At 43.5% G+C, this 26,715-nt stretch overlaps 1 protein-coding gene across 2 annotated transcripts in view; it reads left to right on the top strand.

Moving 5' to 3' along the window:
• Positions 1-5,799, top strand: part of LOC140524850 (uncharacterized) — a 39,186-nt gene extending 33,387 nt beyond the window's left edge. Inside the window, exons 8-9 of one of the 2 annotated variants that reach the window (XM_072639684.1) lie at positions 716-976; positions 4,329-5,799. In XM_072639684.1, coding sequence (XP_072495785.1) covers positions 716-976; positions 4,329-4,693 — 626 coding nt within the window. In that variant the 3' untranslated portion in view covers positions 4,694-5,799. The remainder of the gene's footprint in view (positions 1-715; positions 977-4,328) is intronic. The other variant, XM_072639685.1, reaches the window with a different exon arrangement.
• Positions 5,800-26,715: the final 20,916 nt, after the last annotated feature.

The following is a 26,715-nucleotide window of genomic DNA, read 5'->3' as shown; positions in this document are numbered from 1 at the left end:
AAAGCCGTTCACATTACAAAAAATGATGCGACTATACTTCGTACATTTTTTAAACTATAGTAATTGAAAGGATCCTAATTGTAAGCATGTTCTCCAGAAAAAAATTTTAGCACTGTGGATAGAGAGCTGGCCTCAAAGGCAAAGAGACATGGTTTCGAGTCTCATCACTGACACACACTGATTCGGTAACCCTGGGCACGTCTCTTAACTTCTAAGTGCCTAAGGAAACTGTCTAAGACTATAAGTTGCAGAGATGGAACCAGCCTCCATTATTAGAGGGAAGTTTCCTTACAGGAGCATTCTCTATAAATTAATGACAGGATAAAAAATCTTAGGTTCAGAGTCGATTTCCAAAGCCTAAGCAGTTTGAAAAGTCAAAAGTCAAAAGCATGTTATTTTTAAAAGGTTATCTGAAAAGACAAGCCTTTCCTGAAGCATCGTATTAAGAAATTTTTTGAGACTACACATGGAGATAAATCTTGATGAGGGAGTAAGAACTGGTAATTGAGAAAGGGAGGATAGGCTCCAAAAAAGAAACCGTTATTGGGAGTATTTTTCCACACGTTACAAAAGAGATAAAATACATGACACATGAATTAAGAAAATAAAATCATAAAGCTAGGTAGTAATTTGAATGACATCCTGGGGTAACTTTAAATAATGCATCAGGTGGATAAAACGGATGTACTATTTAACTCCACCATTTCCTTTTTAGATGCATCTGCCATTAGTCATCGGAAAAAGGAGAGCTACAAATACTCTAAGGATAGGACTTGTAATGTCAATCATCCGTGCCACTCACTGCCAGTGATGAAAGAACACTCAGGATCCAATGAGTTTAGAGTGTCTCCTGTACAAGAAGATAAAGCAGCTGCAGCTGAAAGTGGCCCTGAGAATGTGTACAAGATTGTGATTCCAGGAGCAAAACCAGTCACTCAGAAACAGGGTGAGCCACAGCTCCCTCTAAAAATAGAAGGTAAAGAAACTAATGAAGAGGCCTGTACAGTTAACATTATGAATTTCCCATGGGCCGATTGCTTTCTCAAATTATTACATCCCAATCTTTATTACAAGAGATACGAAAATATAAATGATAAAGTCATGTGATGACAAAATTCACTTCGCGTTTCTCCTCTCCTGGAGCCTAGAATCAAGCAGATGTCTTTCACCAAGTATTTTTATATTCGCCTTGAATCAATGTAACGTGTTTCACAAGCACTGAAAGGCAGTAGCATAGACCAATGTGATAAATTAATCTTCTCTGGGACAGCTGCGATTTGTTACTTCCCTTTTCAAATATTTAACTAGCTAAACAATTCGGCTTATATGAATTTATATCCACACAAAATGCCCATCTATGCGTGGTTTTGGATTCTTTAGAGCTGTCTTCCCCAAAGCTGAAATTTAATCAATTTGCCTTTTCCGAGATATGAAATGAACGAGTTAGTTGATTACAAGACAGATTAATACTAGCGCACAGCATGGCTGCTGTCATAGATTCACTGTTCATGTAGTGGGCCAGAAGACACCTCAGAGGGCTTAATCCTCTTGCTTTATTCTCGTCTGATCTTTAGAAAGGGTGTTTCTGGCAATGGGAGTACTGCTTCCTTCAACATTCCCTAATCACCCTTCTCGCAGGGTCTGGGGAGAAGCGGGGAGCAACTACCCCTACATCTCGACATGTCAGTCAAGGCAACCACAGCTTGTGCACTCCCCTATCAAAATTAGAGGTGAGATTCAAGCCTCAGTGGGGCTAGGATGAGGCAAACACACATTCTTCCCACACATTTACATACAGCGCTCTAGTTTATGCATTCAGCCCTAAGGAAATCCCACTCACTGATGAGTGTCCACCTGCTTTATAGGGTATCAAAGAAAGAAGATGTATTGCCAGCCATAGCCTCCAAGTTTACCTTACATGATCTCTGTATCTCACTGCACAGCCGCAGTGCATAGTTGCAATTTTAGCCTAAGCATTTATATTATTTATTGTATAATGTGGTACAAGTGTGGTGGAGATGTTTTGAACCTTCAGCATGAGAACTCATATCAAATACCAAGGAATAAGAACTCTAAGTACAGAATTACAATAATTGCTTCTATGAAATTAGATAGAATGGAATAAAATTATCATACCAAGGACTATGTTGGTAATGCTGTCATTAGAATCTTCATAAATGAAGGTGATTGTGTCATATTCAGGTTTAAAGATTTATGTTCATTTTGGTTCAGTAGATTTGTTTGACCTGGAACATTTATAGTTATCTCTTCCTAATCTTTGAAAATTCTGTTAATCTTTTTATTCTTGTGAATTTACTCCATGCCATCATACTCTGTCTACCTCTGAGGTACCTGAAAGTGTTACAGTGAATTTCCCATTAACTGCTGGCTTATTATCTGCACACCTTGCAGTCGTGATTCTTGGTCGAATCAGAGTAGCTGAAAGAGTTACTTAATGATAGAGATCTCATTTCCTTTGACTTGCCTTTGGAATATGGTATTAAGGAAGAGAACTTTTTTCCTGCTTCTTTTGAGACAGTCCTTGCCAGTGATTTCACATATTAAGAGCTGGGTTTTCTTCTGTCTCTCTCTTTTGAGTGAATCAGATTGATTTTGTCTTTTTTTTTTTTAAATCGTCCTCTCACTGCCTGAGTCATGATTCTTTGTCTCTGAATTTAGTTCAGAAGTTCATCTGTTCACTAATGAGTTAAATTTAGAATTCCCATCCTCTTGTAAATCACTTTTCTATTCTGACGGTTAGTTTCAGGCAACACAATAAGATCAATTTTAGTTTAATGAGTTCATTAAACAGATGTCTTCCCTATGATACAAGTCAATGTCAAACTATTCTTTTTAGTGCTGGAGATTAGACTTGCAATTCCATTGGGATCAGTTAACTCTCTTGACTAGGGCACTTTTAGAACTTTGTGTGAAACTAATGTTTCAGAGAACTGACTGGAAAACGGAAAGGGGAAGTGGTATGTTAAAAGTCACAGAGGCAATATCAAAATCACGGGTGAAACTCCAGATCAGTCCTTTCTCATTCCAGAGTCAGATGTCTATGCATACTGCCTCTCAAACTTCATTCGTCTCTCTCTGATGCCCTGGCTCTTAAACCTTTGCTTATTGATTCCCTGTGTCTATCAAACAAAATGCAAAATAAAGAAATTGTGTAATACGTTCCATCTTAAAAAAAAAAAAAACAACTTACATATCTCCTTATTACAACCTGTGAATGTTCAGACACTTGTAACTTTAGAAGAGAGATTTCCTAGAGAGAGTATGTAGGAGGAAGGAAATTGGGGAATAATAACTCGAAGGAATGTCATGACTGAAGGAAGTGTCAGAGAAAGTTGAAAGCCAAAGAAAGTCAATGTGGATTCCCTCCTCTGCTGCTTCGATCACTTTCTTACCTCATAGTCCTCTAGTTGCACTTTTGTGTCCTCTATGTATAGAAGTAGTCTTCTCACCTATTCAAAGGAAACGCTTACATTCAATAAAATGTGATTTTCATGCTGAATTGATTGTGGGTGTTGAAAGTGAAAAGATTAATCTGTAGCAAGTTAGATTAGTGAATAAAATGAAATCTTACCACGTGACTAAAGTAGTTTAAATGTGACAATATTATTGTGACTAATCATAGAGGAAATGGGAGGTCGTTACAGAAAATAATGTCAGTGAACGGATGGCAACTGTGAGTATTTTCTGTGAGAAAGTGTTTAAACATGGTGGATAGAGAGCTCTCCTCAAAGTCACAGAGACATAGATTGAAGTATCATCTCTGACATACCCTGGCTAGGTAATCCTCGGCGAGGTGCTTCACGCCTTTGTGCTCTGGGACACTCTGTAGCACTATATGAGGCAGAGAGCGTGCCAACTTCCACCACTAAAGGGGAGTTTTCTCACCTGATATTTCGCTGTTGGTGAAGCACAGGTTGCACATTGTTGGGGAAGAAACTATTTCCTAACACTAAAGAATTGGAGAAGTCAAATGTGCATGGTATTTTTAGAAGGGTATCTCGAGAGCAAAGTCTTTCCTGCAGCATCTTCCTAAGTAATTCTTTGGGACTCCTCATGGAGATAAATCTTCATGAGGAAGTAAGAGCTGGATATCCGAGAATGAGACGATTGGCTGAAACCAAGAAAGAAACCGTTGGTGGGATTATTTTTGCACACGTGACACAAGAGATAAAATAGATGATGTGTACATTAACAAGATCAAGTCATAAAGTTGGGTAGTCCATTGAGTCACATGTCATGAGACATTTCAATCATATGTCAGGTGGATAAAAGTGATATACAATTTAGCTCCACTATTTCCTTTTCAGACGAATCGACCATCAGTTCTCGGGAAAACGACAGTTACAGACGTCCTAAAGATGTGACCGTGAAGTTGACTCATCCTGTCCAGTCACTGCCAGTGAGCAAAAGCCTGTCACGATCGACACGCGCTAGGACGAGTCCTGCCCAACGTGAAGAAGGAGCTGGAGCTGGAAGTGGCCCTGAGAACGCATACGCGGCTGCGATTCCACAAGCCAAACCCGTCCCTCAGAGGCACGGTGAACGACAGCTCCCTCCACAAACAGAAGGTAAAGAAGCTCATGGAGAAGACACTGTAGCTGGCATGAGGAATGTTGCGTGGGTCGCTGCTTTTCTCAAGTTGTCACATTGCAGTCTTTATTGCAATAGATAAGAAAGAATCAATGACAAATCATGCGATGGCAAAATTCATGCTTATTGCTAGTCTCATGCAGCCTACAATCCAGCAGGTCTTTTGGGACAGGTATTTTGTTTTCACCCTTAATCAGCGGGACATATTCCGCAAGCACTGACCACTGTCATAAAGAAGTCTTCTCCGGGATAACCGTGATTTCTTCCTTGCCTTCTAAAGTATTTAACAAGCTAAAGAATTCGGCTTCTAGCAATGAATATTCACCTCAAATATCCATCTGAGAGAGTTGTTCTCCAGTTTTGGATTTTGACGGTTCTCTTCCCCAAAGCTTCATGTTAATCAATTTGCCTTTTCCTAGATAATGAAAACATCTAGTGTGTAGAGTGCAAGACTGATAAATACTTGCATAGAGATGGGGGCTTGCATTGCTTCACTGTTGATCTGTTGTTGCCGGGAGACCCAAAAGAGTGCTTAATCCCCTAACGTTATTGTAGTGCAATGTTTTCAAAGCAAATTGCTGGCCATGGAAGGACTGCTTCCTACAACATTCCCTGATCACCGTTGGTTAAGCGTGTTAGGGAAACGGCGGGCAAGCACGCTGTCTCAGTCAAGACAGTCACAGTGTGGAACTCCCAGATCCAAATTAGACGTGAGGTCCAAGCCGCAATGAGGTTTGGATGAGGAAAGCCCACATTCTTCCCACATGTGCAGATAGCCACACAGATACAGACACAGACAGACACAGACACACACACAGACACACACACACACACACACACACAGAGCATTCTTATTTGTGTATTCAACCGTAAGGCTTCCCCAGGGACGGACGAGTGCCCACCTGCTGTATAGGGCACCCAAGAAAAAGGTAAGTTGCCAGCAATAGCTTCCAGGTTTGTTTGACATGATCCCTGTGTCTCCCTGCATAGTCTCAATTCCTTAACCCAAGAGTTTTCCTTATTTATCGTAGAATGGGGTTGTGTTTTACCTTCCTTTCCAAAGACCCCCATGGCATCAGAGAAATGACCACATGACTTGCCCTGGACTTTGTGTTGAGTGAGAGAGGGTTGATTGGGGTAGGTTTAGCGTGGTACAGATATTTTGAACTTTAATCATGACAACTCGTATCCAACACTAAGGAATAGAAACTCTAAGTACAGAATCGCAGTAATTGGTGCTATGAAATTAGATAGAATGGAGTCCATTTGTCCTACCAGGGAATATCTTTGTCAGGCTGTCCTTACAAACTGCAGAAATGATGATCATCGTGTCCTATTCAGGTTTCAATGTTTCAGTTGATTGTGTTCCAATACAAGTTGTTGACCTGGGGCATATGCACTTCTCTCCTCCTCATCTAGAGTAGTTCTGTCAGTCTTTTCATTCTTGTGCATTTCACTGCATGCAACCATATTCTTGTCTACGTCTGAGGCAACTGACACTTTTACAGTGAATTCCACATGAAGTGCTGGTGTATTCTCTGCATCACTTGCTGTCGTGTTTCTTGGCCTAATCCGAGTAGCTGAGAGAGTTACTTAGTGATTCAGATCGCATGTTTTTGACTTCGCCTTGCAATATGACATCAAGGAAGAAGACTTTTTTCCTACTTCTTTTGAGATGGTCCTTCTTAGTGGTTTCCATTTTAAGACTTAGGTTTTGTTCCCTCTCTCTTCTGAGATCATCAGATTGCTTTTTGTCATTTCCGAAGGAAAAATAAACCTGGCACTTCCTCAGACCTGATTCTTTGTCTGTGAATTTCGTTCAGAATTCATGTGTCCTGTAATGAGTTCAGTTGATAAATGACGTTCTCTTGTAAATACGTTTCTATCCTGGTGGTTACATTGAGAAAACCCAATAAGATCCCTTTCATTCAAACGAGCTTGTTCTGCAGATGGCATGCTATGGTGCAAGTCCATATGCCACAGTTCCTTTTAGTGCCAGAGATTAGACTTGTAAGCCACTGCGAGCAATTCCTTCCCTTGACCAGGGCAGGTTAGTACTTTCTGTGAAAGGAAGGTTTCAGAGAACTGACAAGACCACCGAAAGCAGAAGTGATTTGTGAAAAGTCACCCCAGCAATAGCTAAAGCACGGCTGAGACTCCCCATCAAGCCTTGCTCGTTTCGGAGTCAGATGCCCCTCCACACTGCCTCTCAAACTTCATTCGTCTCTCTCTCTGATCTCCTGGCTGCTGAAGCCTTTGCCTACTGATTCCCAATGTGTACGAAATCAAACGCCAACTGAAGAAAATGTGCAATGACCTTCTTCTTTCCCCAAATCGTACAAGTCTCCTTACTAAAACCTCTGAATTTTTAGACCCTTGAACGATTAGAAAGATTTCATTGCGTGAGGCCAAAAAATCATGAGCAAGGAGCAGCCATCAGGAAGTCCTAAACGACCACAGTAGTACATGGCTTCATTAGAAGCAAGAAGAGAAAGGAACCAGCGATCCCTTGGCTTTCATCAATTTGACGGTGGAGATGAGGAGGGTCTCCCTCTCGAATTCGAATTTTCTTTATTTTTTTCATCCAGATACAAGTTTCCCTTCCCCATATTCATTTCCCCACGAGGAGTGGATGGTGTCGCTTCGCGTCATTCTAAGCAGCTTGTGGCTTGCTTTCCTGCATGTTGGCATCGAGTTACGTAGTCCAAGGATGTTTTCAGGAGGTGACCACAGGATGACATAGAAAGTTCAAAAAGAAATTCCCTGTTATTCCTCAGAGTAAGTCACGTGCTTGTAAATGTTTCAGACGGGAAGACCTCTTGACTACTCAGGACTTTGACAGTCCAACCCTAAGCAGCCTTACTTAATCCTGCTCATCTTCACACTCATCTTCAAACCAAACAGATACCTCTGCACAAGATAAGTCTGCACAACTTGCTGCCCAGTGTTCCCTCTTTGTATCCCTTCAGGTCATCTCTTGAACTCTCTCTTCCTTCAGAAACTGTGCGTGGTGTAAGCTCCGGGACTATTTCCTGCATTTTCCTAGTTTTCCTGACAGTTATGTCTCATCCTACCGATTTGTTGGTTGCTTTGGAATGGATACTTGTTATAAAGAATGTGAGTTAATATTACAGAGCACACATGACTACACGCATGAATATGCAATGCTTCCCAAGTTTACGAAAGGAGACACAAGGGTCCTTGTTCTTTAGGAACTCCTGAGAAAGAGAAATAGAGATGAAACTGTGGGCAGAAACGAAACGAATTCTATGTTCATTGAGCCCAAGGAACCATGATTTCATTGTTCTGGATGCTGCTGTGGATGTTGTGGAAAGTGAGAGAGATTGAGCCCTCATTGCCCTCTGCCTATGTTCTGAGTTCCGTATAGTCTGCTTTATTCATTTCTGCCGGGGGAAAGTCATCTGCCTATGGCCATGTTTGGAATGATATCCACACAGAATATGCACATACGAACAAATATGGCTCAGCTGTAGCTGCAGAAGCTATCCCTCTCTCCTGGAAATTCAAGATGGGATCCAGTTGTCACCAGAAATTGAGTGTCTCTCTCTTCAGTCTGCCAAGGCTGCCAGCCTGCGTGTCCTTTGCTCCCAAAGAGGACCAAAGTGGCCTAACTACGCCAGAGTCAAGATTCCACGTGTCCGACTGTGGAGGATCACACCAACGGTTCCTTTGGATTGTCCACCACAAACATGCACGATTACGCAGTGTGCATAGTTGAGTTCGGTACTCCCAATATGAGTATCCCGCTGTTCCTTGCAGCTGTCTCAATTGTGCTTCGTTCACAGAGCACAAAACCTTCTGTGATGAGGGCAGGCGACGATGAATGCTCGTGTGTCAGTGTATCCCAGGACACACAGTCAATTCCACAATTCTTAAGAGAGCATTTGAGAGTGTCCCTTTATGGACTCTTCTAAGCCCCATGTGAATACTTCCCTTCGGGAGTACCTCGTAAAATGGCTTTTCTCATAGCGCCAATTTGAGATTCAACATCACCATCCCAAATGGAGTTGGAGAGGTTGAATACTTGGCAGTTTAGTTCCAAGTAAGGACCACAAGGCCTGGAACCTTAACCTACCTTGCCAGATGATCTTCAGTACCTTAATAAGAAAATTCAGATGGAAGCGACTCAGTTCCCTGGCATGGCGCTGGTCTAGTGACCAGGTTTCAGAGGCACACCAGGGTCCATTAGCTCTTCTCTCCCATAGGTTCCTCTGGAGCCTGCCAAGCAATGAGCTTGTTCTGCCAATGCGTGGGTCAACCTCCTTCGCAAGGCTATGTTGCTGTGTAAGTTGCAGGAAGAGGAAGACAGAGAAAAAGGCTGTCAGCTTTCGCAGTCAAGATGCCATTGATAATCTGGGAGTCAACAGCTTCCGTAGAGTCTTAGGCTTATTGCAAGATAAAATTGCCAGAGGACTTTATGGAAATACCTCTAGCACTGGGAGAGTATAAAGGAGGAAGGAAATTGGGGAAGAATAACTTGCAGGAATGCCATGATTGAAGGAAGTGTCAGAGAAAGTTGAAAGCCAAAGAAAGAAAATGTGGATTCCCTCCTCTGCTGCTTCGATCACTTTCTTACGTCATAGTCCTCTAGTTGCACTTTTGTGCCCTCTGTGTATAGAAGTAGTCTTCTCATCTTTTCAAAGGAAACGCTTAAGCTCGGTAAACTGCGATTTTCATGCTGAAGTGATTGTGGGTACTGAAAGTGAAAGATTAATCTGTAGCAAGTTAAATGAGTGAATTAAAACAATTTTGTCATGTGACTAAAGTAGCTGGAATGTGACAAGATTATTGCGACTAAACATAGAGCAAATGGGAGGTCCTTACAGAAAATAATGTCAGTGAACGGATGGTTACTGTGAGTATTTTGGATTGGTGGATAGAGAGGTCTCCTTAAAGTCACAGAGACATAGATTGAAGTATCATCTCTGACACAGCCTGGCTAGGTGATCCTCGGCGAGTTGCTTCACGCCTTTGTGCTCTGGGACACTCTGTAAGACTAAATGAGGCAGAGAGCATGCCAACTTCCACCACTAAAGGGGAGTTTTCTCACCTGATATTTCGCTGTTAGTGAAGCACAGGTTGCACATTGTTGGTGAAGAACCTATTTCCTAACACTAAAGAAATGGAGAAGTCAAATGTGCATGGTATTTTTAGAAGGGTATCTCGAGAGCAAAGTCTTTCCTGCAGCATCTTCCTAAGTAATTCTTTGGGACTCCTCATGGAGATAAATCTTCATGAGGAAGTAAGAGCTGGATATCCGAGAATGAGACGATTGGCTGAAACCAAGAAAGAAACCGTTGGTGGGATTATTTTTGCACACGTGACACAAGAGATAAAATAGATGATGTGTACATTAACAAGATCAAGTCATAAAGTTGGGTAGTCATTGGAGTCACATGTCATGAGACATTTCAATCATATGTCAGGTGGATAAAAGTGATATACAATTGAGCTCCACTATTTCCTTTTCAGACGAATCGACCATCAGTTCTCGGGAAAACGACAGTTACAGACGTCCTAAAGATGTGACCGTGAACTTTACTCATCCTGTCCAGTCACTGCCAGTGAGCAAAAGCCTGTCACGATCGACACGCGCTAGGCCGAGTCCTGCCCAACGTGAAGAAGGAGCTGGAGCTGGAAGTGGCCCTGAGAACGCATACGCGGCTGCGATTCCACAAGCCAAACCCGTCCCTCAGAGGCACGGTGAACGACAGCTCCCTCCACAAACAGAAGGTAAAGAAGCTCATGGAGAAGCCTCTGCAGTTGGCATGATGAATTTTGCATGGGTCGCTGCTTTTCTCAAGTTGTCACATTGCAGTCTTTATTGCAATAGATAAGAAAGAATCAATGACAAATCATGCGATGGCAAAATTCATGCTTATTGCTAGTCTCATGCAGCCTACAATCCAGCAGGTCTTTTGGGACAGGGATTTTGTTTTCACCCTTAATCAGCGGGACATATTCCACAAGCACTGACCACTGTCATAAAGAAGTCTTCTCCGGGATAACCGTGATTTCTTCCTTGCCTACTAAAGTATTTAACAAGCTAAAGAATTCGGCTTCTAGCAATGAATATTCACCTCAAATATCCATCTGAGAGAGATGTTCTCCAGTTTTGGATTTTGACGGTTCTCTTCCCCAAAGCTTCATGTTAATCAATTTGCCTTTTCCTAGATAATGAAAACATCTAGTGTGTTGAGTGCAAGACTGATAAATACTTGCATAGAGATGGGGGCTTGCATTGCTTCACTGTTGATCTGTTGTTACAGGGAGACCCAAGAGAGTGCTTAATCCCCTAACGTTATTGTAGTGCAATGTTTTCAAAGCAAATTGCTGGCCATGGAAGGACTGCTTCCTACAACATTCCCTGATCACCGTTGGTTAAGCGTGTTAGGGAAACGGCGGGCAAGCACGCTGTCTCAGTCAAGACAGTCACAGTGTGGAACTCCCAGATCCAAATTAGACGTGAGGTCCAAGCCGCAATGAGGTTTGGATGAGGAAAGCCCACATTCTTCCCACACGTGCAGATACCCATATAGACACAGACACAGACACAGACACAGACACAGACACAGACACACAGACACACACACACACACACACACACACAGAGAGAGCATTCTTATTTGTGTATTCATCCGTAAGGCTTCCCCAGGGACGGACGAGTGCCCACCTGCTGTATAGGGCACCCAAGAAAAAGGTAAGTTGCCAGCAATAGCTTCCAGGTTTGTTTGACATGATCCCTGTGTCTCCCTGCATAGTCTCAATTCCTTAACCCAAGAGTTTTCCTTATTTATCGTAGAATGGGGTTGTGTTTTACCTTCCTTTCCAAAGACCCCCATGGCATCAGAGAAATGACCACATGACTTGCCCTGGACTTTGTGTTGAGTGAGAGAGGGTTGATTGGGGTAGGTTTAGCGTGGTACAGATATTTTGAACTTTAATCATGACAACTCGTATCCAACACTAAGGAATAGAAACTCTAAGTACAGAATCGCAGTAATTGCTGCTATGAAATTAGATAGAATGGAGTCCATTTGTCCTACCAGGGAATATCTTTGTCAGGCTGTCCTTACAAACTGCAGAAATGATGATCATCGTGTCCTATTCAGGTTTCAATGTTTCAGTTGATTGTGTTCCAATACAAGTTGTTGACCTGGGGCATATGCACTTCTCTCCTCCTCATCTAGAGAAGTTCTGTCAGTCTTTTCATTCTTGTGCATTTCACTGCATGCAACCATATTCTTGTCTACGTCTGAGGCAACTGACACTTTTACAGTGAATTCCACATGAAGTGCTGGTGTATTCTCTGCATCACTTGCTGTCGTGTTTCTTGGCCTAATCCGAGTAGCTGAGAGAGTTACTTAGTGATTCAGATCGCATGTTTTTGACTTCGCCTTGCAATATGACATCAAGGAAGAAGACTTTTTTCCTACTTCTTTTGAGATGGTCCTTCTTAGTGGTTTCCATTTTAAGACTTAGGTTTTGTTCCCTCTCTCTTCTGAGATCATCAGATTGCTTTTTGTCATTTCCGAAGGAAAAATAATCCTGGCACTTCCTCAGACCTGATTCTTTGTCTGTGAATTTCGTTCAGAATTCATGTGTCCGGTAATGAGTTCAGTTGAGAAATGACGTTCTCTTGTAAATACGTTTCTATCCTGGTGGTTACATTGAGAAAACCCAATAAGATCCCTTTCATTCAAACAGGCTTGTTCTGCAGATGGCATGCTATGGTGCAAGTCCATATGCCACAGTTCCTTTTAGTGCCAGAGATTAGACTTGTAAGCCACTGCGAGCAATTCCTTCCCTTGACCAGGGCAGGTTAGTACTTTCTGTGAAAGGAAGGTTTCAGAGAACTGACAAGACCACCGAAAGCAGAAGTGATTTGTGAAGAGTCACCCCAGCAATAGCTAAAGCACGGCTGAGACTCCCCATCAAGCCTTGCTCGTTTCGGAGTCAGATGCCCCTCCACACTGCCTCTCAAACTTCATTCGTCTCTCTCTCTGATCTCCTGGCTGCTGAAGCCTTTGCCTACTGATTCCCAATGTGTACGAAATCAAACGCCAACTGAAGAAAATGTGCAATGACCTTCTTCTTTCCCCAAATCGTACAAGTCTCCTTACTAAAACCTCTGAATTTTTAGACCCTTGAACGATTAGAAAGATTTCATTGCGTGAGGCCAAAAAATCATGAGCAAAGAGCAGCCATCAGGAAGTCCTAAACGACCACAGTAGTACATGGCTTCATTAGAAGCAAGAAGAGAAAGGAACCAGCGATCCCTTGGCTTTCATCAATTTGACGGTGGAGATGAGGAGGGTCTCCCTCTCGAATTCGAATTTTCTTTATTTTTTTCATCCAGATACAAGTTTCCCTTCCCCATATTCATTTCCCCACGAGGAGTGGATGGTGTCGCTTCGCGTCATTCTAAGCAGCTTGTGGCTTGCTTTCCTGCATGTTGGCATCGAGTTACGTAGTCCAAGGATGTTTTCAGGAGGTGACCACAGGATGACATAGAAAGTTCAAAAAGAAATTCCCTGTTACTCCTCAGAGTAAGTCACGTGCTTGTAAATGTTTCAGACGGGAAGACCTCTTGACTACTCAGGACTTTGACAGTCCAACCCTAAGCAGCCTTACTTAATCCTGCTCATCTTCACACTCATCTTCAAACCAAACAGATACCTCTGCACAAGATAAGTCTGCACAACTTGCTGCCCAGTGTTCCCTCTTTGTATCCCTTCAGGTCATCTCTTGAACTCTCTCTTCCTTCAGAAACTGTGCGTGGTGTAAGCTCCGGGACTATTTCCTGCATTTTCCTAGTTTTCCTGACAGTTATGTCTCATCCTACCGATTTGTTGGTTGCTTTGGAATGGATACTTGTTATAAAGAATGTGAGTTAATATTACAGAGCACACATGACTACACGCATGAATATGCAATGCTTCCCAAGTTTACGAAAGGAGACACAAGGGTCCTTGTTCTTTAGGAACTCCTGAGAAAGAGAAATAGAGATGAAACTGTGGGCAGAAACGAAACGAATTCTATGTTCATTGAGCCCAAGGAACCATGATTTCATTGTTGTGGATGCTGCTGTGGATGTTGTGGAAAGTGAGAGAGATTGAGCCCTCATTGCCCTCTGCCTATGTTCTGAGTTCCGTATAGTCTGCTTTATTCATTTCTGCCGGGGGAAAGTCATCTGCCTATGGCCATGTTTGGAATGATATCCACACGGAATATGCACATACGAACAAATATGGCTCAGCTGTAGCTGCAGAAGCTATCCCTCTCTCCTGGAAATTCAAGATGGGATCCAGTTGTCACCAGAAATTGAGTGTCTCTCTCTTCAGTCTGCCAAGGCTGCCAGCCTGCGTGTCCTTTGCTCCCAAAGAGGACCAAAGTGGCCTAACTACGCCAGAGTCAAGATTCCACGTGTCCGACTGTGGAGGATCACACCAACGGTTCCTTTGGATTGTCCACCACAAACATGCACGATTACGCAGTGTGCATAGTTGAGTTCGGTACTCCCAATATGAGTATCCCGCTGTTCCTTGCAGCTGTCTCAATTGTGCTTCGTTCACAGAGCACAAAACCTTCTGTGATGAGGGCAGGCGACGATGAATGCTCGTGTGTCAGTGTATCCCAGGACACACAGTCAATTCCACAATTCTTAAGAGAGCATTTGAGAGTGTCCCTTTATGGACTCTTCTAAGCCCCATGTGAATACTTCCCTTCGGGAGTACCTCGTAAAATGGCTTTTCTCATAGCGCCAATTTGAGATTCAACATCACCATCCCAAATGGAGTTGGAGAGGTTGAATACTTGGCAGTTTAGTTCCAAGTAAGGACCACAAGGCCTGGAACCTTAACCTACCTTGCCAGATGATCTTCAGTACCTTAATAAGAAAATTCAGATGGAAGCGACTCAGTTCCCTGGCATGGCGCTGGTCTAGTGACCAGGTTTCAGAGGCACACCAGGGTCCATTAGCTCTTCTCTCCCATAGGTTCCTCTGGAGCCTGCCAAGCAATGAGCTTGTTCTGCCAATGCGTGGGTCAACCTCCTTCGCAAGGCTATGTTGCTGTGTAAGTTGCAGGAAGAGGAAGACAGAGAAAAAGGCTGTCAGCTTTCGCAGTCAAGATGCCATTGATAATCTGGGAGTCAACAGCTTCCGTAGAGTCTTAGGCTTATTGCAAGATAAAATTGCCAGAGGAGTTTATGGAAATACCTCTAGCACTGGGAGAGTATAAAGGAGGAAGGAAATTGGGGAAGAATAACTTGCAGGAATGCCATGATTGAAGGAAGTGTCAGAGAAAGTTGAAAGCCAAAGAAAGAAAATGTGGATTCGCTCCTCTGCGGCTTCGATCACTTTCTTACGTCATAGTCCTCTAGTTGCACTTTTGTGCCCTCTGTGTATAGAAGTAGTCTTCTCATCTTCTCAAAGGAAACGCTTAAGCTCGGTAAACTGCGATTTTCATGCTGAATTGATTGTGGGTACTGAAAGTGAAAAGATTAATCTGTAGCAAGTTAAATGAGTGAATTTAAAGCAATCTTGTCATGTGACTAAAGTAGCTGGAATGTGACAAGATTATTGCGACTAAACATAGAGCAAATGGGAGGTCCTTACAGAAAATAATGTCAGTGAACGGATGGTTACTGTGAGTATTTTGGATTGGTGGATAGAGAGGTCTCCTTAAAGTCACAGAGACATAAATTGAAGTATCATCTCTGACACAGCCTGGCTAGGTGATCCTCGGCGAGTTGCTTCACGCCTTTATGCTCTGGGACACTCTGTAAGACTAAATGAGGCAGAGAGCATGCCAACTTCCACCACTAAAGGGGAGTTTTGTCACCTGATATTTCGCTGTTGGTGAAGCACAGGTTGCAAATTGTTGGTGAAGAACCTATTTCCTAACACTAAAGAAATGGAGAAGTCAAATGTGCATGGTATTTTTAGAAGGGTATCTCGAGAGCAAAGTCTTTCCTGCAGCATCTTCCTAAGTAATTCTTTGGGACTCCTCATGGAGATAAATCTTCATGAGGAAGTAAGAGCTGGATATCCGAGAATGAGACGATTGGCTGAAACCAAGAAAGAAACCGTTGGTGGGATTATTTTTGCACACGTGACACAAGAGATAAAATAGATGATGTGTACATTAACAAGATCAAGTCATAAAGTTGGGTAGTCATTGGAGTCACATGTCATGAGACATTTCAATCATATGTCAGGTGGATAAAAGTGATATACAATTGAGCTCCACTCTTTCCTATTCAGACGAATCGACCATCAGTTCTCGGGAAAACGACAGTTACAGACGTCCTAAAGATGTGACCGTGAAGTTGACTCATCCCGTCCAGTCACTGCCAGTGAGCAAAAGCCTGTCACGATCGACACGCGCTAGGCCGAGTCCTGCCCAACGTGAAGAAGGAGCTGGAGCTGGAAGTGGCCCTGAGAACGCATACGCGGCTGCGATTCCACAAGCCAAACCCGTCCCTCAGAGGCACGGTGAACGACAGCTCCCTCCACAAACAGAAGGTAAAGAAGCTCATGGAGAAGCCTCTGCAGTTGGCATGATGAATTTTGCATGGGTCGCTGCTTTTCTCAAGTTGTCACATTGCAGTCTTTATTGCAATAGATAAGAAAGAATCAATGACAAATCATGCGATGGCAAAATTCATGCTTATTGCTAGTCTCATGCAGCCTCCAATCCAGCAGGTCTTTTGGGACAGGTATTTTGTTTTCACCCTTAATCAGCGGGACATATTCCACAAGCACTGACCACTGTCATAAAGAAGTCTTCTCCGGGATAACCGTGATTTCTTCCTTGCCTTCTAAAGTATTTAACAAGCTAAAGAATTCGGCTTCTAGCAACGAATATTCACCTCAAATATCCATCTGAGAGAGATGTTCTCCAGTTTTGGATTTTGACGGTTCTCTTCCCCAAAGCTTCATGTTAATCAATTTGCCTTTTCCTAGATAATGAAAACATCTAGTGTGTTGAGTGCAAGACTGATAAATACTTGCATAGAGATGGGGGCTTGCATTGCTTCACTGTTGATCTGTTGTTACAGGGAGACCCAAGAGAGTGCTTAATCCCCTAACGTTATTGTAGTGCAATGTTTTCAAAGCAAATTGCTGGCCATGGAAGGACTGCTTCCTACAACATTCCCTAATCACCGTTGGTTAAGCGTGTTAGGGAAACGGCGGGCAAGCACGCTGTCTCAGTCCAGACAGTCACAGTGTGGAACTCCCAGATCCAAATTAGACGTGAGGTCCAAGCCGCAATGAGGTTTGGATGAGGAAAACCCACATTCTTCCCACACGTGCAGATACCCACATAGACACAGACACAGACACACACACACACACACACACACACACAGAGCATTCTTATTTGTGTATTCAACCGTAAGGCTTCCCCAGGGACGGACGAGTGCCCACCTGCTGTATAGGGCACCCAAGAAAAAGGTAAGTTGCCAGCAATAGCTTCCAGGTTTGTTTGACATGATCCCTGTGTCTCCCTGCATAGTCTCAATTCCTTAACCCAAGAGTTTTCCTTATTTATCGTAGAATGGGGTTGTGTTTTACCTTCCTTTCCAAAGACCCCCATGGCATCAGAGAAATGACCACATGACTTGCCCTGGACTTTGTGTTGAGTGAGAGAGGGTTGATTGGGGTAGGTTTAGCGTGGTACAGATATTTTGAACTTTAATCATGACAACTCGTATCCAACACTAAGGAATAGAAACTCTAAGTACAGAATCGCAGTAATTGCTGCTATGAAATTAGATAGAATGGAGTCCATTTGTCCTACCAGGGAATATCTTTGTCAGGCTGTCCTTACAAACTGCAGAAATGATGATCATCGTGTCCTATTCAGGTTTCAATGTTTCAGTTGATTGTGTTCCAATACAAGTTGTTGACCTGGGGCATATGCACTTCTCTCCTCCTCATCTAGAGAAGTTCTGTCAGTCTTTTCATTCTTGTGCATTTCACTGCATGCAACCATATTCTTGTCTACGTCTGAGGCAACTGACACTTTTACAGTGAATTCCACATGAAGTGCTGGTGTATTCTCTGCATCACTTGCTGTCGTGTTTCTTGGCCTAATCCGAGTAGCTGAGAGAGTTACTTAGTGATTCAGATCGCATGTTTTTGACTTCGCCTTGCAATATGACATCAAGGAAGAAGACTTTTTTCCTACTTCTTTTGAGATGGTCCTTCTTAGTGGTTTCCATTTTAAGACTTAGGTTTTGTTCCCTCTCTCTTCTGAGATCATCAGATTGCTTTTTGTCATTTCCGAAGGAAAAATAATCCTGGCACTTCCTCAGACCTGATTCTTTGTCTGTGAATTTCGTTCAGAATTCATGTGTCCGGTAATGAGTTCAGTTGAGAAATGACGTTCTCTTGTAAATACGTTTCTATCCTGGTGGTTACATTGAGAAAACCCAATAAGATCCCTTTCATTCAAACGAGCTTGTTCTGCAGATGGCATGCTATGGTGCAAGTCCATATGCCACAGTTCCTTTTAGTGCCAGAGATTAGACTTGTAAGCCACTGCGAGCAATTCCTTCCCTTGACCAGGGCAGGTTAGTACTTTCTGTGAAAGGAAGGTTTCAGAGAACTGACAAGACCACCGAAAGCAGAAGTGATTTGTGAAGAGTCACCCCAGCAATAGCTAAAGCACGGCTGAGACTCCCCATCAAGCCTTGCTCGTTTCGGAGTCAGATGCCCCTCCACACTGCCTCTCAAACTTCATTCGTCTCTCTCTCTGATCTCCTGGCTGCTGAAGCCTTTGCCTACTGATTCCCAATGTGTACGAAATCAAACGCCAACTGAAGAAAATGTGCAATGACCTTCTTCTTTCCCCAAATCGTACAAGTCTCCTTACTAAAACCTCTGAATTTTTAGACCCTTGAACGATTAGAAAGATTTCATTGCGTGAGGCCAAAAAATCATGAGCAAAGAGCAGCCATCAGGAGGTCCTAAACGACCACAGTAGTACATGGCTTCATTAGAAGCAAGAAGAGAAAGGAACCAGCGATCCCTTGGCTTTCATCAATTTGACGGTGGAGATGAGGAGGGTCTCCCTCTCGAATTCGAATTTTCTTTATTTTTTTCATCCAGATACAAGTTTCCCTTCCCCATATTCATTTCCCCACGAGGAGTGGATGGTGTCGCTTCGCGTCATTCTAAGCAGCTTGTGGCTTGCTTTCCTGCATGTTGGCATCGAGTTACGTAGTCCAAGGATGTTTTCAGGAGGTGACCACAGGATGACATAGAAAGTTCAAAAAGAAATTCCCTGTTACTCCTCAGAGTAAGTCACGTGCTTGTAAATGTTTCAGACGGGAAGACCTCTTGACTACTCAGGACTTTGACAGTCCAACCCTAAGCAGCCTTACTTAATCCTGCTCATCTTCACACTCATCTTCAAACCAAACAGATACCTCTGCACAAGATAAGTCTGCACAACTTGCTGCCCAGTGTTCCCTCTTTGTATCCCTTCAGGTCATCTCTTGAACTCTCTCTTCCTTCAGAAACTGTGCGTGGTGTAAGCTCCGGGACTATTTCCTGCATTTTCCTAGTTTTCCTGACAGTTATGTCTCATCCTACAGAGTTGTTGGTTGCTTTGGAATGGATACTTGTTATAAAGAATGTGAGTTAATATTACAGAGCACACATGACTACACGCATGAATATGCAATGCTTCCCAAGTTTACGAAAGGAGACACAAGGGTCCTTGTTCTTTAGGAACTCCTGAGAAAGAGAAATAGAGATGAAACTGTGGGCAGAAACGAAACGAATTCTATGTTCATTGAGCCCAAGGAACCATGATTTCATTGTTGTGGATGCTGCTGTGGATGTTGTGGAAAGTGAGAGAGATTGAGCCCTCATTGCCCTCTGCCTATGTTCTGAGTTCCGTATAGTCTGCTTTATTCATTTCTGCCGGGGGAAAGTCATCTGCCTATGGCCATGTTTGGAATGATATCCACACAGAATATGCACATACGAACAAATATGGCTCAGCTGTAGCTGCAGAAGCTATCCCTCTCTCCTGGAAATTCAAGATGGGATCCAGTTGTCACCAGAAATTGAGTGTCTCTCTCTTCAGTCTGCCAAGGCTGCCAGCCTGCGTGTCCTTTGCTCCCAAAGAGGACCAAAGTGGCCTAACTACGCCAGAGTCAAGATTCCACGTGTCCGACTGTGGAGGATCACCCCAACGGTTCCTTTGGATGGTCCACCACAAACATGCACGATTACGCAGTGTGCATAGTTGAGTTCGGTACTCCCAATATGAGTATCCCGCTGTTCCTTGCAGCTGTCTCAATTGTGCTTCGTTCACAGAGCACAAAACCTTCTGTGATGAGGGCAGGCGACGATGAATGCTCGTGTGTCAGTGTATCCCAGGACACACAGTCAATTCCACAATTCTTAAGAGAGCATTTGAGAGTGTCCCTTTATGGACTCTTCTAAGCCCCATGTGAATACTTCCCTTCGGGAGTACCTCGTAAAATGGCTTTTCTCATAGCGCCAATTTGAGATTCAACATCACCATCCCAAATGGAGTTGGAGAGGTTGAATACTTGGCAGTTTAGTTCCAAGTAAGGACCACAAGGCCTGGAACCTTAACCTACCTTGCCAGATGATCTTCAGTACCTTAATAAGAAAATTCAGATGGAAGCGACTCAGTTCCCTGGCATGGCGCTGGTCTAGTGACCAGGTTTCAGAGGCACACCAGGGTCCATTAGCTCTTCTCTCCCATAGGTTCCTCTGGAGCCTGCCAAGCAATGAGCTTGTTCTGCCAATGCGTGGGTCAACCTCCTTCGCAAGGCTATGTTGCTGTGTAAGTTGCAGGAAGAGGAAGACAGAGAAAAAGGCTGTCAGCTTTCGCAGTCAAGATGCCATTGATAATCTGGGAGTCAACAGCTTCCGTAGAGTCTTAGGCTTATTGCAAGATAAAATTGCCAGAGGAGTTTATGGAAATACCTCTAGCACTGGGAGAGTATAAAGGAGGAAGGAAATTGGGGAAGAATATCTTGCAGGAATGCCATGATTGAAGGAAGTGTCAGAGAAAGTTGAAAGCCAAAGAAAGAAAATGTGGATTCCCTCCTCTGCTGCTTCGATCACTTTCTTACGTCATAGTCCTCTAGTTGCACTTTTGTGCCCTCTATGTGTAGAAGTAGTCTTCTCATCTTTTCAGAGGAAACGCTTAAGCTCGGTAACTGCGATTTTCATGCTGAAGTGATTGTGGGTACTGAAAGTGAAAAGATTAATCTGTAGCAAGTTAAATGAGTGAATTAAAAGCAATCTTGTCATGTGACTAAAGAAGCTGGAATGTGACAAGATTATTGCGACTAAACATAGAGCAAATGGGAGGTCCTTACAGAAAATAATGTCAGTGAACGGATGGTTACTGTGAGTATTTTGGATTGGTGGATAGAGAGGTCTCCTTAAAGTCACAGAGACATAGATTGAAGTATCATCTCTGACACAGCCTGGCTAGGTGATCCTCGGCGAGTTGCTTCACGCCTTTGTGCTCTGGGACACTCTGTAAGACTAAATGAGGCAGAGAGCATGCCAACTTCCACCACTAAAGGGGAGTTTTCTCACCTGATATTTCGCTGTTAGTGAAGCACAGGTTGCACATTGTTGGTGAAGAACCTATTTCCTAACACTAAAGAAATGGAGAAGTCAAATGTGCATGGTATTTTTAGAAGGGTATCTCGAGAGCAAAGTCTTTCCTGCAGCATCTTCCTAAGTAATTCTTTGGGACTCCTCATGGAGATAAATCTTCATGAGGAAGTAAGAGCTGGATATCCGAGAATGAGACGATTGGCTGAAACCAAGAAAGAAACCGTTGGTGGGATTATTTTTGCACACGTGACACAAGAGATAAAATAGATGATGTGTACATTAACAAGATCAAGTCATAAAGTTGGGTAGTCATTGGAGTCACATGTCATGAGACATTTCAATCATATGTCAGGTGGATAAAAGTGATATACAATTTAGCTCCACTATTTCCTTTTCAGACGAATCGACCATCAGTTCTCGGGAAAACGACAGTTACAGACGTCCTAAAGATGTGACCGTGAAGTTGACTCATCCCGTCCAGTCACTGCCAGTGAGCAAAAGCCTGTCACGATCGACACGCGCTAGGCCGAGTCCTGCCCAACGTGAAGAAGGAGCTGGAGCTGGAAGTGGCCCTGAGAACGCATACGCGGCTGCGATTCCACAAGCCAAACCCGTCCCTCAGAGGCACGGTGAACGACAGCTCCCTCCACAAACAGAAGGTAAAGAAGCTCATGGAGAAGCCTCTGCAGTTGGCATGATGAATTTTGCATGGGTCGCTGCTTTTCTCAAGTTGTCACATTGCAGTCTTTATTGCAATAGATAAGAAAGAATCAATGACAAATCATGCGATGGCAAAATTCATGCTTATTGCTAGTCTCATGCAGCCTCCAATCCAGCAGGTCTTTTGGGACAGGGATTTTGTTTTCACCCTTAATCAGCGGGACATATTCCACAAGCACTGACCACTGTCATAAAGAAGTCTTCTCCGGGATAACCGTGATTTCTTCCTTGCCTTCTAAAGTATTTAACAAGCTAAAGAATTCGGCTTCTAGCAACGAATATTCACCTCAAATATCCATCTGAGAGAGATGTTCTCCAGTTTTGGATTTTGACGGTTCTCTTCCCCAAAGCTTCATGTTAATCAATTTGCCTTTTCGTAGATAATGAAAACATCTAGTGTGTTGAGTGCAAGACTGATAAATACTTGCATAGAGATGGGGGCTTGCATTGCTTCACTGTTGATCTGTTGTTACAGGGAGACCCAAGAGAGTGCTTAATCCCCTAACGTTATTGTAGTGCAATGTTTTCAAAGCAAATTGCTGGCCATGGAAGGACTGCTTCCTACAACATTCCCTGATCACCGTTGGTTAAGCGTGTTAGGGAAACGGCGGGCAAGCACGCTGTCTCAGTCAAGACAGTCACAGTGTGGAACTCCCAGATCCAAATTAGACGTGAGGTCCAAGCCGCAATGAGGTTTGGATGAGGAAAGCTCACATTCTTCCCACACGTGCAGATACCCATATAGACACAGACACAGACACAGACACAGACACAGACACAGACACAGACACACAGACACACACACACACACACACACACACAGAGAGCATTCTTATTTGTGTATTCATCCGTAAGGCTTCCCCAGGGACGGACGAGTGCCCACCTGCTGTATAGGGCACCCAAGAAAAAGGTAAGTTGCCAGCAATAGCTTCCAGGTTTGTTTGACATGATCCCTGTGTCTCCCTGCATAGTCTCAATTCCTTAACCCAAGAGTTTTCCTTATTTATCGTAGAATGGGGTTGTGTTTTACCTTCCTTTCCAAAGACCCCCATGGCATCAGAGAAATGACCACATGACTTGCCCTGGACTTTGTGTTGAGTGAGAGAGGGTTGATTGGGGTAGGTTTAGCGTGGTACAGATATGTTGAACTTTAATCATGACAACTCGTATCCAACACTAAGGAATAGAAACTCTAAGTACAGAATCGCAGTAATTGCTGCTATGAAATTAGATAGAATGGAGTCCATTTGTCCTACCAGGGAATATCTTTGTCAGGCTGTCCTTACAAACTGCAGAAATGATGATCATCGTGTCCTATTCAGGTTTCAATGTTTCAGTTGATTGTGTTCCAATACAAGTTGTTGACCTGGGGCATATGCACTTCTCTCCTCCTCATCTAGAGAAGTTCTGTCAGTCTTTTCATTCTTGTGCATTTCACTGCATGCAACCATATTCTTGTCTACGTCTGAGGCAACTGACACTTTTACAGTGAATTCCACATGAAGTGCTGGTGTATTCTCTGCATCACTTGCTGTCGTGTTTCTTGGCCTAATCCGAGTAGCTGAGAGAGTTACTTAGTGATTCAGATCGCATGTTTTTGACTTCGCCTTGCAATATGACATCAAGGAAGAAGACTTTTTTCCTACTTCTTTTGAGATGGTCCTTCTTAGTGGTTTCCATTTTAAGACTTAGGTTTTGTTCCCTCTCTCTTCTGAGATCATCAGATTGCTTTTTGTCATTTCCGAAGGAAAAATAATCCTGGCACTTCCTCAGACCTGATTCTTTGTCTGTGAATTTCGTTCAGAATTCATGTGTCCGGTAATGAGTTCAGTTGAGAAATGACGTTCTCTTGTAAATACGTTTCTATCCTGGTGGTTACATTGAGAAAACCCAATAAGATCCCTTTCATTCAAACAGGCTTGTTCTGCAGATGGCATGCTATGGTGCAAGTCCATATGCCACAGTTCCTTTTAGTGCCAGAGATTAGACTTGTAAGCCACTGCGAGCAATTCCTTCCCTTGACCAGGGCAGGTTAGTACTTTCTGTGAAAGGAAGGTTTCAGAGAACTGACAAGACCACCGAAAGCAGAAGTGATTTGTGAAGAGTCACCCCAGCAATAGCTAAAGCACGGCTGAGACTCCCCATCAAGCCTTGCTCGTTTCGGAGTCAGATGCCCCTCCACACTGCCTCTCAAACTTCATTCGTCTCTCTCTCTGATCTCCTGGCTGCTGAAGCCTTTGCCTACTGATTCCCAATGTGTACGAAATCAAACGCCAACTGAAGAAAATGTGCAATGACCTTCTTCTTTCCCCAAATCGTACAAGTCTCCTTACTAAAACCTCTGAATTTTTAGACCCTTGAACGATTAGAAAGATTTCATTGCGTGAGGCCAAAAAATCATGAGCAAAGAGCAGCCATCAGGAAGTCCTAAACGACCACAGTAGTACATGGCTTCATTAGAAGCAAGAAGAGAAAGGAACCAGCGATCCCTTGGCTTTCATCAATTTGACGGTGGAGATGAGGAGGGTCTCCCTCTCGAATTCGAATTTTCTTTATTTTTTTCATCCAGATACAAGTTTCCCTTCCCCATATTCATTTCCCCACGAGGAGTGGATGGTGTCGCTTCGCGTCATTCTAAGCAGCTTGTGGCTTGCTTTCCTGCATGTTGGCATCGAGTTACGTAGTCCAAGGATGTTTTCAGGAGGTGACCACAGGATGACATAGAAAGTTCAAAAAGAAATTCCCTGTTACTCCTCAGAGTAAGTCACGTGCTTGTAAATGTTTCAGACGGGAAGACCTCTTGACTACTCAGGACTTTGACAGTCCAACCCTAAGCAGCCTTACTTAATCCTGCTCATCTTCACACTCATCTTCAAACCAAACAGATACCTCTGCACAAGATAAGTCTGCACAACTTGCTGCCCAGTGTTCCCTCTTTGTATCCCTTCAGGTCATCTCTTGAACTCTCTCTTCCTTCAGAAACTGTGCGTGGTGTAAGCTCCGGGACTATTTCCTGCATTTTCCTAGTTTTCCTGACAGTTATGTCTCATCCTACCGATTTGTTGGTTGCTTTGGAATGGATACTTGTTATAAAGAATGTGAGTTAATATTACAGAGCACACATGACTACACGCATGAATATGCAATGCTTCCCAAGTTTACGAAAGGAGACACAAGGGTCCTTGTTCTTTAGGAACTCCTGAGAAAGAGAAATAGAGATGAAACTGTGGGCAGAAACGAAACGAATTCTATGTTCATTGAGCCCAAGGAACCATGATTTCATTGTTCTGGATGCTGCTGTGGATGTTGTGGAAAGTGAGAGAGATTGAGCCCTCATTGCCCTCTGCCTATGTTCTGAGTTCCGTATAGTCTGCTTTATTCATTTCTGCCGGGGGAAAGTCATCTGCCTATGGCCATGTTTGGAATGATATCCACACGGAATATGCACATACGAACAAATATGGCTCAGCTGTAGCTGCAGAAGCTATCCCTCTCTCCTGGAAATTCAAGATGGGATCCAGTTGTCACCAGAAATTGAGTGTCTCTCTCTTCAGTCTGCCAAGGCTGCCAGCCTGCGTGTCCTTTGCTCCCAAAGAGGACCAAAGTGGCCTAACTACGCCAGAGTCAAGATTCCACGTGTCCGACTGTGGAGGATCACACCAACGGTTCCTTTGGATTGTCCACCACAAACATGCACGATTACGCAGTGTGCATAGTTGAGTTCGGTACTCCCAATATGAGTATCCCGCTGTTCCTTGCAGCTGTCTCAATTGTGCTTCGTTCACAGAGCACAAAACCTTCTGTGATGAGGGCAGGCGACGATGAATGCTCGTGTGTCAGTGTATCCCAGGACACACAGTCAATTCCACAATTCTTAAGAGAGCATTTGAGAGTGTCCCTTTATGGACTCTTCTAAGCCCCATGTGAATACTTCCCTTCGGGAGTACCTCGTAAAATGGCTTTTCTCGTAGCGCCAATTTGAGATTCAACATCACCATCCCAAATGGAGTTGGAGAGGTTGAATACTTGGCAGTTTAGTTCCAAGTAAGGACCACAAGGCCTGGAACCTTAACCTACCTTGCCAGATGATCTTCAGTACCTTAATAAGAAAATTCAGATGGAAGCGACTCAGTTCCCTGGCATGGCGCTGGTCTAGTGACCAGGTTTCAGAGGCACACCAGGGTCCATTAGCTCTTCTCTCCCATAGGTTCCTCTGGAGCCTGCCAAGCAATGAGCTTGTTCTGCCAATGCGTGGGTCAACCTCCTTCGCAAGGCTATGTTGCTGTGTAAGTTGCAGGAAGAGGAAGACAGAGAAAAAGACTGTCAGCTTTCGCAGTCAAGATGCCATTGATAATCTGGGAGTCAACAGCTTCCGTAGAGTCTTAGGCTTATTTCAAGATAAAATTGCCAGAGGACTTTATGGAAATACCTCTAGCACTGGGAGAGTACAAAGGAGGAAGGAAATTGGGGAAGAATAACTTGCAGGAATGCCATGATTGAAGGAAGTGTCAGAGAAAGTTGAAAGCCAAAGAAAGAAAATGTGGATTCCCTCCTCTGCTGCTTCGATCACTTTCTTACGTCATAGTCCTCTAGTTGCACTTTTGTGCCCTCTGTGTATAGAAGTAGTCTTCTCATCTTTTCAAAGGAAACGCTTAAGCTCGGTAAACTGCGATTTTCATGCTGAAGTGATTGTGGGTACTGAAAGTGAAAAGATTAATCTGTAGCAAGTTAAATGA

The sequence above is a fragment of the Notamacropus eugenii genome, chromosome 2 (genome assembly GCF_028372415.1).
Source record: "Notamacropus eugenii isolate mMacEug1 chromosome 2, mMacEug1.pri_v2, whole genome shotgun sequence".
Classification (NCBI taxonomy): Eukaryota; Metazoa; Chordata; class Mammalia; order Diprotodontia; family Macropodidae; genus Notamacropus; species Notamacropus eugenii.
The sequence above is the reverse complement of the archived record's forward strand: the minus strand, read 5'-3'. Positions and strand labels throughout refer to the sequence as shown.